Source organism: Coptis chinensis, chromosome 7 (assembly GCF_015680905.1).
Source record: "Coptis chinensis isolate HL-2020 chromosome 7, ASM1568090v1, whole genome shotgun sequence".
NCBI lineage: Eukaryota > Viridiplantae > Streptophyta > Magnoliopsida > Ranunculales > Ranunculaceae > Coptis > Coptis chinensis.
Window position 1 is genome coordinate 68811279 of NC_141462.1, and position 13088 is coordinate 68824366.

Genomic DNA, 13088 nt, shown 5'->3' on the forward strand with positions numbered 1-13088 from the left:
CTATTCAGCCATTGCGAAACACGAAATGGGGAATTTATTTAAGACTAATTGTGTATAGTACACCGATTTGCGCACAAAGTATCTATAAGCAGCAACCTTCTTTCTCCGAGAACTTGTATTATCGATTAAGAGAACCATCTTACCAGCTTCTCTAGGTGTGAAAGAATTGTGAATTGGTTATTCCAGTGTAGCAATCCTTTTTGGCTTTTCTATGGCAATAGTGTAGCTTCCCTCCATAATTGGTATGAATTCAGCACTATATTCCACTTCCCATCCTCCCACCACTATATCCCAAGTTATTGTTGCACCACACTAAGAACAATGTAACAATTCAAAACAATCAAAGGTGGTCAGTTAACTTAACCCAGCTCAGTTTTCAAATTAGAATCAACCGAAAACTATGAAGTAAAAGGTTCAGGTGATAGGGATAAGCCTAGGAGACACGAGGCACCCATTTGGCCCAAGCCTAAGGTGCCTTAGGTGCTCTTATGTCTGAATTTAACCTTAATGTACTCAACTTAGAACTCAAATTAACATTTTTAACACATGAATACCTCAATTCCATCAATTTCAAGGTTCACTTTCTCTCCTCCTCTGACATTAAACTTCGGATCTTTGGTTTAGGGCCGACCGTCCTCTAGTTCGTTTGGTCGACCAAGTCCATCATACTGGATTGGCACATTCTCAGGTTTTATAAACCTAATCACCAGTAATTGATAAATTTAGATCAATTACATAAACTAAAAGGAGTAGCAAAATTAAGCTAGAGCAACAATATTTAAAATCCTAACCAGGTTTGCACATAATAATTAAGTAATGTAAATTCATTAATAGGAAGATCTTTCAAATTCAAAAAAATGGGTCTATCTGAAAAGGAAGTGGACAAAGAAGATTTCAAGTTAAAGAAATAGCAACCCTACCACCAATGACCAAACTACCAAGACCATTCAAAATTTTCTTCTGTTTTTTTTTTTAAACAATACAACATGGTAGAAGCTACAAATTTGTTTTAACATTTCTGGCGATGATTAACTTACTTGTAAAGGGTCTCAGTAGCATTCCCTTCCTTAGATATCACAAACTTGCTCTTAGTTCTTTGAGTAAGGAAAGGACTAAACATGGAATACAACATAGTAAAGTACCATGGAACATTAATAAAAACCTGCATCACCGAAACTCATATTAGAAACACTGAGATTCTAAGCAGATTCAATCTCAAAAAGCAGCACTTACCTTTCTAGCAACCATTTCAGGATAATTATCTTGAAACAAAGACAAAATGGCTAGAAGCAACTTTCAGTTCTTTCTTGGGCATATATTTGAGATCAGTAATTGAGTTCACTCCACCAGGCTTGAAATCCAAAAGATTGATCCCTTTTTCAAGAATTTTAACTCTTTGTCTAAGAAATTTCTTAAGCCTTCAATTCATCGCCAAAAATTCTTTCGACTTTCTCTATTGCAATATCATCGAAATATCGCGATATATCTATAAATATAGTCGATAGTTACACTAGTATTTATCCAATTGAATACCGCGATATTTCTGTATCCATATCTAATTTCTCAATATATATCGTGATATTTTGTACTATGCTTGGAGGTACAATAGAATGAATAGATTACATGTGCTGGCTTACCGATTTAGAGGTGATCATTTGAGGACAAAATGCATTAGTTAACTTGTAGCCAGTATCCACTAAACACTTGGGGTCAACACTTTGAGTCGATATCGTTTAAGTGCTTGGAACTGGGCTGATTGAGCCAATATCATTTAAGTGCTTGGAACTGAGCTGATATAGAAAAATCACTTGGGGACAAAAATTGTATTATCGATATTAGATAGGCTAATCACTTCGGGCCAGTATTTCATTGATGATTTAAGGTGAAGAAGGATATTCTAAAATACCGATATAAAATTATCGCTTGGAGGCGACTTTTTGATGATAATATAAATCGATCAATTGGAGATGGGATGAAGAGCTCAAAATTTTCTTTTATAAAATTTTTTGTTTATCAAATCTTATTTCAAATTCAAAAATTTTAAATGTCAAAATCCTATTTTGGATTCAATTTTTTTTTTATCAAAATCAAATCCTATTTCGCATTCAAAAATTTCAAATCCTATTTCGGATTCAAAAATTCCTTATATCAAAATTTTACTTCAAATTCAAAATTTTCAATTTCAATTCAAATCCTGGTATCCATATAATTTTATCGATATTCAGGTCAATATAAAAAAAATCCTGGTATTTGTAGCCCATTGTCTCGATACCAGGTCAATATAAAAAAATCCTGATGTTTGTAGAATTATATCGATACCAGGTCAATATCAAAAAATAAAATTGTCATCTCGAATTTCGAAAATTGCCATCTCAAATTTCGAAAAATGTTATCTCGGATTTGGAAAAATTATTTACAAAAATGCCATCTCAAATTTCAAAAATTCACTTACAAAAATTCCCATCTCGAATGAACAGTCTCGATGCACAGTATCGGATGAATAGTATTTATGAACAATCTTGATGAATAGTATCGAGGATGCACAGTATCAAGGAACAATATTGGGGTGTACAGTGTCGATGCACAGTGTCTATGAACAGTATTTGATGAACAATAATAAAAAAAAAAAATCAGAGTGACCAAGGATGGACACATGTGGAGCAACTATAAAAGGAGTGGAAGCAAAAGAAAAAGTGACCACATTCACATTCACACACTTTACTTTTTCTATTTCTCGCATGTAAACAGAGAGAGAAAGTGTGAATAGGTAAACCACCATTAATGGAATAAGAAAAACTTAGTGATCTTTATCTATTCTCTTCTTGAATCTTACAGAACTCCCAGTAGGCAAGTACCTATCCATCAAGTAATCATATCACCTTTCCTTCGTTGTGTGTAGACTGCTTCAGAGGTCATTTCAGCTCTCTGCACCAAAGACGATGATCTGATGTACATGACCGAAGATAACACTAGCTACCTGCATTGATCCTTCCAAGGTCAAGGTTTCGATCAAGTATGGACTATGTGAGATCCTAGATAGGAAAGTGGTAAAACCTGAGTTGGCTCCTAAAGCAGGGGACTTCATATTTAGTATCTCACAGCTTGTAACTATGTTTCCTGTTGGGATAGTGGAACCAGTATACAGTAATATGCCACAGTGGGAAGAGTCAGTATTGGACGTAAGAGCTAGATATGCAATGGTTATTAGTGCAATTACAGAAAAGTATCATATCCATCTGAAATCCTGCTACTTGTTACGCATGGCGAAGGAGTTATGGTTTCAGTTTCTGCTTTCATGGAGAACACCTTTGCTCATGAAGTAGAACATTGTGGATACTCACATGATGACTACATTTCAGGAGACTTTGAGGTTACTACAAAAAGTAGCAAATCAGGCATTCGTTTCTTCCAGAGGAAAACATGACCCTCAATGTAAATCTGATGTTTCTAATATATATTGTCTTCCCAATTTCATTCTAAAAGATTTTTGTTCTTAAATTGGGGGTAGAGATACTGAAATAATAGTAGAGTACTCATATTACTTATGATTAAGCTTGTGGTAACAAAGACCATACTTGTTGTTAAGGAAAACTAGAAAGCATGCAAGTCCACAATTGGCATTGTAGCTTCCTAAGCAAGTTACGTTTTAATGACGAGTACAAGTGTTTGAATCAGGACAGGAATTAGAAGTTGCAAGTTGTCCTGCTCCTATTGCAAATAGAAACAACGTTAATTGAGAAAGGTTGTTTAAGCAATAGGGAGTGTTTAGGACAGATTAGGGGAAAAAAGTAACTCTCACCAACCAATTTTTTTTTTAATCACTGACAAGGACTGGGTAGATGAAAGGTTAAGTATATCCTTGACACAAAATTAAAAATGGCTTGGGTAGATGAAAGGTCAAGTATACCCTTAACATGGAATAATAAACGGCTCGGCCCAACCGAACGACTCAGTGTATATAGTATGAACAATCATTGTTCATACATATTTAGGATATGAACAATCATTGTTCACACCTATTGGAGTATGAACAATTGTTGTTCATATCTTAACTTGAGTTACGAACAATCACTGTTCATATAAACATACATTGTTCATACATATTTGGGGTATGAACAATTACTGTTCATACCTCAACATAATGTATGGTCCGTAGGAACACCTATTAATTGGAGTATGAATGATCTTAGCACTTTTCAGTGTTTTTTTAGAAATTTACTTACTACGTGCTAAAACTCAATAATTCCTTACTCACTGTTTTTCTTTTAGAATGTCAATCTAGTTCGAGTAGGGATTTCGTTCCAACTTCTAAGACAAGAATCTAAATGATCACAACTGAAATCTACACCTTGGAGAACTAAGTGAGAAGGATTTGATAGATAGATTTTTTTTTACACAAGTTATCTAAAATTTGTAAGTTTGTTTTATAGTTAAATGAAAGAGAGGGAAGTATTAATCCTACTCATGCAAGGCCTAGCTACAAGTCTTTTAGAAACAAGTCACTACCATCTCAAATCCCTAACATAATATACTTATCTCTAAACATATCATGCTAGCATGTGGAATTGAAATGATATTTCATCTCGAAAAATATCATTCCAACTCTAGTTCTACTTTATAACAAGTTTGATCGATATTTGTCAATCTCTCATTTTTTGGGACATGATGAAAAATAGAACCTAAGTCTTTTAAGTAGTGATTTTGGAATCCTAAATTTGTAGTCTGATCCTCACATGAGCATCATTAACCCTCCCCTTGGGAGAGTTTTAGCTCATGATCCTAGGATTTGATTAAAACTACAAGTAAGATAAGTAAAAAGAGATAGAAAGAAGAAATAAATACAAAGCCAACTAATTACCTAAGGAAAACAGAAGTTTTTATTCAAGAACTAGAAGGTGTAGTCCGCCATTAACAAGTTACAAGTTTTTTTTCTTAAAACTAAAAACTAAAAACTAAAAGTAAAGACATGAAAGTAAATGAAAAGTAAAAGTCAAGGAAGTAAAAGCTAGCCAACTCCCAAAATCAGCCCCCCTTTACATAAGAGAGCATTTTTCTCTTCTCCCACGTGAAACACTCTCCTCTCATTTATTTTTCACTTATCCACAACTAACCCCCATTTGACATATTTCATTTTTTTAGATAATCATCACCTAAATCCAACCAACTCATTAACTTTATGCAAGGTGTCAAATTTGCACCAATTATTTGCACCTTTGTCTTTACTTGCATGATGACTCATCAAATCTTATGGGCCCGCCTAGTGGGTCCACGTGCAGTGTCCAGTGGCAGTCCGGTCTTTTGGCATTTTTACAACTTTACGCCTATGCGTAGAGTTCGTCGCACTGATCGTCGGAGCAGCTCACTCATCGCATTCGGAGTCTTGGTTCAAGAGATATGAGCTTCGGAAGTTTGACACTTCTGTGCACGTAATCCCATTTCTGATTGGATTCTGTACTATTTGAGTCTTTGGGCTTTAGTCCGGATTTGTTGGGCTTCACATGGGCTTAATCGGAAAGCATGTGCATACTCCCTATTCCGTGCTTAAATGCTGGCTTTATCATAATTTTTACATTAGTTGCTCCATTCAACCTGCAAAAAGCACGAAGATGCGATTATTTCATGATTATTAAGCACAAAATTGACCGAAATGTTATGTCTCTATAGGTTTTTATAATACAGTTTTGGGTGCTTATCAATGAACAATCATTGTTCATATACCTATTTGGGATATGAACAATTACTATTCATATATTAACATGAGTTATGAACAATTATAATTAAGTTCATACCTCAACATAATGTATGATAAGTAAGAACACATATTGGAGTATAAACAATCAGGTATGAACAATCATTGTTTATATCTCAACATGAGCTATGAACAATCATTGTTCATATATCAACATAATGTATGAAGTATGCTCACCTACTTGAGTATGAACAATTATTGTTCATACAACAACATAATATATGAACAATCATGGTTCATACCTAAATGACAAAAAGGGTAAAATTAGAAAATATTTATTTCATATTCGGGCTATTTGTCCTTACAAGCTATTTTCACTTGAAAATTGGGTTTTCAGGTTATTTTCACCCGAAAATTGTCCTTGAGAGCGATTAAAAAAACCCTGGTTCTAATAGTGATTTTCACCCGAAAATGGGCCTTAGGACCAATTTCTTGTTTAAGCAAAACTGTCATACTCCTACTCGATCTATTTGCTATATTGAATGGATTTTTTAGTTTTTTTTTTCACAAAATTACCTATGCGCTAAACTTTTGAATTTCTATGATAAAAAACAAGGTGGTCTAACTTTTAGGACCAGCTAAATGGTAATCAATAATTTTTGTTACCAAAAACCAGACTAACCAATTAAGGGGTCCAGTTATACTAACGCAATGTAGTGTTATATTACATTTTTTATAGGGTTTTTTTTAGAGGGAACTGAATTTTCCACGGATGTTTTTGCCACTTCCAAGAATTTTCAGTATATTGGACATAAATACCCCTAACATACACTCTTTAAATTGATGGTAGTTTTGTCCAATGCATTGAAAATCCGTGAAAGTGGTAAAAACGTTCGTGGAGAATTGTGTTCCCTTTTTAGACTTTGGTTTTAACAATAGTTGGTTTATTAGGGTTTGGTCCATAAAAACTTGAATATTAGGGTTCATTCCTAGTTTTGGTTGTTGACTAGTTGACTGTGGTTAATCTGCTTGTATATTTGAAATGACAGTAATACCCCTCGCGTGCAACATCACATGAATATATAAGTTAGACTTTGATACAAGAAATAAGGTCATCTTCTAGGACTTGGTCCCTATTGTTATTTGATGTTATTTGACAAATTAGAGTTTAGTCCTACTTGTCAACCATTAGAATTTCCTTCTAAGTGAGATTTGCAAATAATGAATAGGTTTTTTTTTTTTTTTTTTTTTTTTTGAATCAATAAATGCATTCTTTTAGAATATCACAAGAACTTCACATGTGGTAATTGATATATTATACCAAAATTCCAATGCAATTAATAATAACATCCACTAAAGAAAATGGAAAATCAAACTGTATTATGAACCAAAACAAGCAACCGGGGTGTTAAACCCGAAATACCATGTCCTCATACGTTTCAAAGAAAATCTCTAAAGACTAATAAGGTCTCTCAGAAATGAAACTCCAAGTAATAGCTCTAATTTATCTCACTTTAATTTCTTCCCAGGATCCTAACATTTTGCCTGTCTTTCCTTTTCTTCGCACCATATTTGCTGACCTTGAGGCTCCTGTAAACAACACTCAGCCTAACAAGTGCACCATTCTTCAAATCGGGTCTGTAATGGTTTTTTTCCAACCTGATTAGAAACAGCCTTAGCCATGCGATAAAACTCCTTATTCATAATAGACTTATGCTTCAACTTCCCAGGCTGATTTTGTTTCTTAGTCTTAGTCGTAGCTAGCTCAACAGTAAGATCTTTCCCCCTCTTTGAATCACAACTGTCTTCTTATTAGCCAACCCAGAGTGTTTGAAGCTGTTGAGGTTGTAAAGATTGTTGGCTTCTTTATTGAACTAAACCATTTGATTTCCATTTCCAAACTCCTTTACTAGAAATGAGTTGTTCTTTTTCACTATCTCCCATATCAATGCTCCTGGTACTGTTTCCTTCTGAGACGATTTTGATTTTGGGAGGCTGATTTTTTTTATTGCCATTTTGAGGGTTTTGATTTTGGGAGACTGGTTTTTTCACGTGATATTGCACGCGAGGGGTATTATCTAAACCCTTTGCAAATCTCACTTAGAAGGAAATTCTAATGGTTGACAAGTATGACTAAACTCTAATTTGTCAAATAACAGTAGGGACTCTAACTTATATATTCACGTGATGTTGCATGCAAGGGGTATTATTGTCATTTCAAAAATATAAGAAGATTGACCACAATCAATCCAGTTGACTGACAGTCAACAACCAAAACTAAGACTAAACCCTAATATTCAAGTTTTTATGGACCAAACCACAATAAACCAACTATTGTTAGGACCAAAGTCTAAAAAACCCTTTTTTTAAAATTTAAAATGGTGCATGGCTCTCCCTTCTCTTCTCTGTCTTTGCCGCCATTAAGTCTCTTCATTTTTCAATAAGAAGTTAGAATACTCTATTCACTTCCTCTTCATTTTTACATCAATAATTAATATAAGTAAACAACATGTTCAACAACTTCAAAATCAAAAAAGAAAATTTGGAGTTTATTTGGAAATTTTAAACTAACATTTTAATTGGAGGAAATACCTTTAATTAGAGTACTTATTAGTTTGATAAGATGAAAGAAGAGAAAATGAGAATGGTGAAATGAAGAAGAGGATTGCTAAGAGAGAAAAAAGAGAATGGACGTAGAGGTGAGAATATTTGAGTGAATCACTTTCCGGAATCTTAGATTTGAAAAATGATAAAGATTTAATGAAAGATATTTCTGGAAAAAAAAATTTTACGCTCATTGAGTTAGTTTTACCCGGCTCCCCCTAGTTAGTCTAGTTTTTGGTAACAAAATTATAGATTACCATTTGATTAATCCTAAAAGTTTGACCACCTGGTTTTTGGTCATAGAAATTCGAAAGTTCCATCCATAAGTAATTTTCCGTAGATGTTTTCATCATAGTATCTATTGTTTTATTACTGGTCCCTGCAAATAATGTGAACAATAATTCTAGTTCATAATCACAGGTATGTGACAAACACGGAGATAAAGAATGCTTAAGGGCAATGTCCAATGGTCCATCATTCCGTTAAAATCTCTGATTCCAACCCATCATTCTCTCATCCTACTGAAATTAAATTGGTACTCGCTATGGGCACAACCCATTTTGTATTTGCGGACCCCAAAAAAATATTATTTTACAAATTTTCCATTGACAAAAAAAAAATCATAATTTGTGTTGGGCACCCCCCAACTAAATACAAATAACCTAGAGCCAACATGTTTAGCCTTTTTCTTTTTCTTCTCCCTCATTCCTAATCCCTAATCCCTAAACTATATCTAAGTGGAGGAACTTCGAAACAATAAAATGGAAGACCCGAGCTTTTTAGAACACGAAGATGAACCATTTAATGAACACATGGGAGAAAATGAAGAAGAGAGAGGAATGACCAACAACACTTTCATACAAAGATAGATCTGCCCTTTATTTCAAACAAGTTTTATAGTGCTGATCAAAATTGAGCAACTCACTCGAAGAGAACCTCAGAGAATTTCTTCGAAGCCACAACTCATACATTACCATGTAAAATGCATCATAATCTGCAGGAAAAAGGTTCCACTGAAAATGTTTACGCACTTTCAATACATTCCTTTGTAACACTATGTACTCTTCCGAGCTTACCCTATGTAGGATTTTCTTCAGTAGTGGTATATCCAAAGTGGCAACGATAAGTGAGAAACTCTTCCAATTGAGTATATCTGTGAAAGGTAGATCAGAGTGATTGGCGATGATTACAGGGACACAACCCTAATATAATGCATCCCCTATCCGTGCTGTGTTGACTTCAAAACCTTTTACATGGAGGAAAAACTTGCAGCCAAGAAGCTCGTCAGAGTAGGGGGTTGGCAGCCGACCGAAATGGACATATATCTTTGAGTCGTTCTTCCATACTTCCAGAAGCTTCTTACGTACTGGTGAGTTTATAGCTCCAGCAAAGAATGCTAGGTTCTTTCTGTAATCACATTTAGAGAACAGCAAAAAAGTACATATGAGAAAGGAACTTATCAGCTAAAGAAGTTACTGGATCATATCAGAGCGCTCTTGTTTGGTCTTATAAAAAGAAAAGAAATACCATCAACTTATAAATTGACCACACTTATTCATTACAGCATCAAAAATTCAATAGCGTATGAGTTTGTTGATGTTGGAGTATTAACTTCAGGCGTAGATGTCAATGTTAAAGAAAATCTACCACATGAAAGAAGTGGTTTACCTTCTAGACAAAGCAACATTTGGAGGATCTCCTTGTCTTGGCCAGATTTGTGGCAAAGATGGTGAGCGATGTACCCACTAGGAAATAGCTTGAAGAACAGACAACCTGAATTGCATTGAACTTAACCTCCTCTGCTTTCTCCATTGCTGACCTTCCAATGGAATGACAAGCAAGGTAAAAATGGTCTGTTCCACCAGTTCGATTCCAATAAGGATATTTCTGGCTGATATTGAAGACATAAGATCGAACAAAATCTGGGATTCCTCCAACACTCACTCTTTTGTCATGCCGCAACCTTGCAATAGAGAAAGGCAAGAAAAAAAGATTGTATTGGTGCGAACTGAAGGGTGGTAAATGAAGAAATAGATTGTATTGGTGCGAACTTAATAAATGGTGGCTAAAGGAGAGTAGGAGATGAATTTAATTTAGGTTTTTGGTGAATTCGACGAAGGGTGGTAACTGGCTATTTCGGGTTTTTTTGGTTCGGTTTGGTTACGGAGTCGGTCCAAAACTCTCGGTTGGCCCAACATAAATACAGACTCTAAATTGGGCCGGAATCTGCCCAACACAAAATAGGGTCTGTCAATAGCAGGACCATTAAATTTCATAAAAAAGAAAAAAGTTCTATTTTTGTGTAGACCCCTATATGGGCCCTAATTCCCCTGATGTTGTAAAAAACGTGAGTCTTGCACATTAAGTCACGGGACATACAAATTAAGTCGGTGCTAATCCTAATACGGCGTCTGGGTAGGGCTGGAATTAGAAACTCCTAACACTATTAGGAAACTCGTTAAATAAAGCACCTTCGTTTCTGAATCTTTATTTATATATATATATTGACCTACTAGGTTTCTTAGCAAAATTCTAGCAGGTGAAATTTATCTCGTGTTATTTACCAGCCTTCTCAATTTTCTTCTTCTCCTTCAAGTCTCTCTTTTATTTTCTTGAATTCTATCCAACCCATGAAAAAGGCAATATATCATCGCTACAATCAGGAGCGGAACGTGTCAAACAACTCAGAAACCATGGATTATATCCCGTTTCAACAAGATCTTCAAGAACGTGAACAACATATAATTGTGATGAGACACGGTGATCGGTTAGACACCGCACAACCAAGTTGGCGTTTAACAGCAAAAAGGCCATGGGATCCACCTCTGCTGAAGTTGGGCAAGTCTAGAGCATTCAACTTAGGAAAATTAATGAAGAAAGATCTTTTATCAGTACAAATTGACCGAGTTATAGTATCGCCTTTCATTCGTTGTGTAGAGACTGCTTCCGAGATTGTTACAGCACTATGTACCATCAAGGATAATGTTGACTTCTATGATCCGTCCAAGGTGAAGGTTTGTTTCGAGCTTGGATTATCTGAGATCTTCAATAGTAGAAATTTAGGTACTGCTGCTTTAAGAAAGGTGATCAGTTTTGATTTGCCAAAGCTTGAAGCTATGTTCCCGGCTGGGACAGTGGATCATACTGCGGAACCCGTAAACCAAATAATATCAGCAAGGGTAGAATCAAGTTTGGATGCAATGCTTAGATATACACGGGTTATTCGTGAGCTAGCAGATAAATATCCATACGAGAACTTGCTACTTGTTACGCATAAGTATGGAGTCGTGACTGCTGTTTCTGGATTCATGGATAACACATACGTTCATAGAGCAGATGTTTGTGGATACTCACACTTAAAAAGGAAAATCTCGTTTAGTCCTAGTGATGATGTAATTATTGCCGGAAAGTACGAGGTGATGACTTCAAAAACTGGGGAATCTGGTGTTGAATACTGCCCGCTGAGTGAGAGGGCCCTATATGATTGAAATATATATGATGCCTTCTTGTAATTGTACCTTAGCTAGGTAATTGTATCTCATAAAATTATTATTCATTGTTTTTACTTCTGAATTGTTACAAGAATTATACCATTAATGTGCTTCAAATAATACACTGAGACTTGTATGAGTTCTTTGTGTTTTTTTTCCTAATGTAGGCTGTTCTCGCACATTACTGGTATTTGTCGCAGCGAGAAGTAATTCCCTTGTCATATAGAAGAAGTGATACCCTGTATCAAGAATCTGTACTTACAGAACAGAGGGATCAAATTAATAATTTCAGGCTGATGAAACAATCGCAGATGGAAGCTTAACTACCTCAAACTTCGTTTCAATGTCTGACTAAATTTCTTTTTGTGCCTTTTCTAGTTCACTACAATATTTCAAAGAAACCATTAGATTACAACGAAATCTTTCCCTTTTATTAACTCATCATTGATTATACTGAATGGGCACAGAATAAATTGTAGAGGACTCAAGCAACTACCAAAAATTTCTTTTCAAGGTTGCGGAGGTATTTACCAAACAAACAAACAAAAAAGATTATATTGTGCGCCGAGTATATTGAAGTGGTGACTGAGTGACTACAGAGACTGTTAAGGAGATGCAACAATCAGTTAGAAATAAAGTGCGCTTGCAGAACCTGGGACTACATGCTTAATACAAGAGTATAAAGATGTCATAAAGTCATAAATACTGATGGTTCCTTAACTTCAGCCAATGCAGGTTATGGTTGATTCATAAGGGAGAAAGAGGTTCAAGCCGTCATGTGCTAGTGGCATGTATAGGAGACCACAAGAAGAAGTATTCATTATATAACTGCGTATTAGGATTTAGATCTGGCACGTTTGGAAACTACTTTGGACACAATTAGGAATTAGATTTCGTACCTTAGGTGGACAATAATTTCTCCACAATGTTCTGTTGTTGGCTGCAATTATTATAAGTCACTAGCCTGAGGACGGGTTGGTTCTGTCATTTTCACTTCTGATTCTAGGTCTAGACAGTCTCATTGGCCTCAATTCTCCCGAATAAGTTAACCACCACATATTTTTGCTTTAAAGGATTAAACGAGTGAAGATGCCCACTGGAACACTTGCTACTCAAGGCAGCTAAAGTGTCAAAGAGCTAGCAAATATCTAGCTTTCATAAGTAGTATCTTTGACATATATGGTCATTGTATTAAAATGTTAAGTAGTAGCTTCGATCTTGTAAGTGACTAAAACTGTTCTTATTGTAGAAAACCAATCTATATCTATCAAAGACCATTAATACTGAGTAGTTGAGAATGCTCC

General features: G+C 35.2%; 1 protein-coding gene and 3 pseudogenes across 3 annotated transcripts; 1 reads left to right on the top strand and 3 right to left on the bottom strand.

The window, feature by feature from the left end:
• LOC147488565 (patellin-6-like) lies at nt 1-2955 on the bottom strand (annotated as a pseudogene). Its single transcript, XR_015202828.1, has 5 exons — nt 2880-2955; nt 1234-1486; nt 1038-1162; nt 555-699; nt 1-312 (listed from the first exon to the last, which is right to left on the bottom strand). The product of XR_015202828.1 is annotated as a patellin-6-like (transcript).
• Nucleotides 2956-7203: 4248 nt separating this feature from the next.
• LOC147488566 (large ribosomal subunit protein eL28y pseudogene) lies at nt 7204-7704 on the bottom strand (annotated as a pseudogene).
• A 1442-nt stretch (nt 7705-9146) lies between these two features.
• On the bottom strand, nt 9147-10378 carry LOC147488567 (putative glycosyltransferase At5g03795; annotated as a pseudogene). Its single transcript, XR_015202829.1, has 2 exons — nt 9962-10378; nt 9147-9700 (listed from the first exon to the last, which is right to left on the bottom strand). The product of XR_015202829.1 is annotated as a putative glycosyltransferase At5g03795 (transcript).
• A 608-nt stretch (nt 10379-10986) lies between these two features.
• Nucleotides 10987-11781, top strand: LOC147488568 (uncharacterized). Its single transcript, XM_086574417.1, has one exon. It carries the CDS (start codon nt 10987-10989, stop codon nt 11779-11781), a length of 795 nt encoding a protein of 264 aa, XP_086430543.1.
• Nucleotides 11782-13088: the final 1307 nt, after the last annotated feature.

Excerpts from the sequence above, each read along its gene's own strand:
- LOC147488568 (XM_086574417.1), top strand. The coding sequence starts at position 10,987 with ATGGATTATATCCCGTTTCAACAAGATCTTCAAGAACGTGAACAACAT.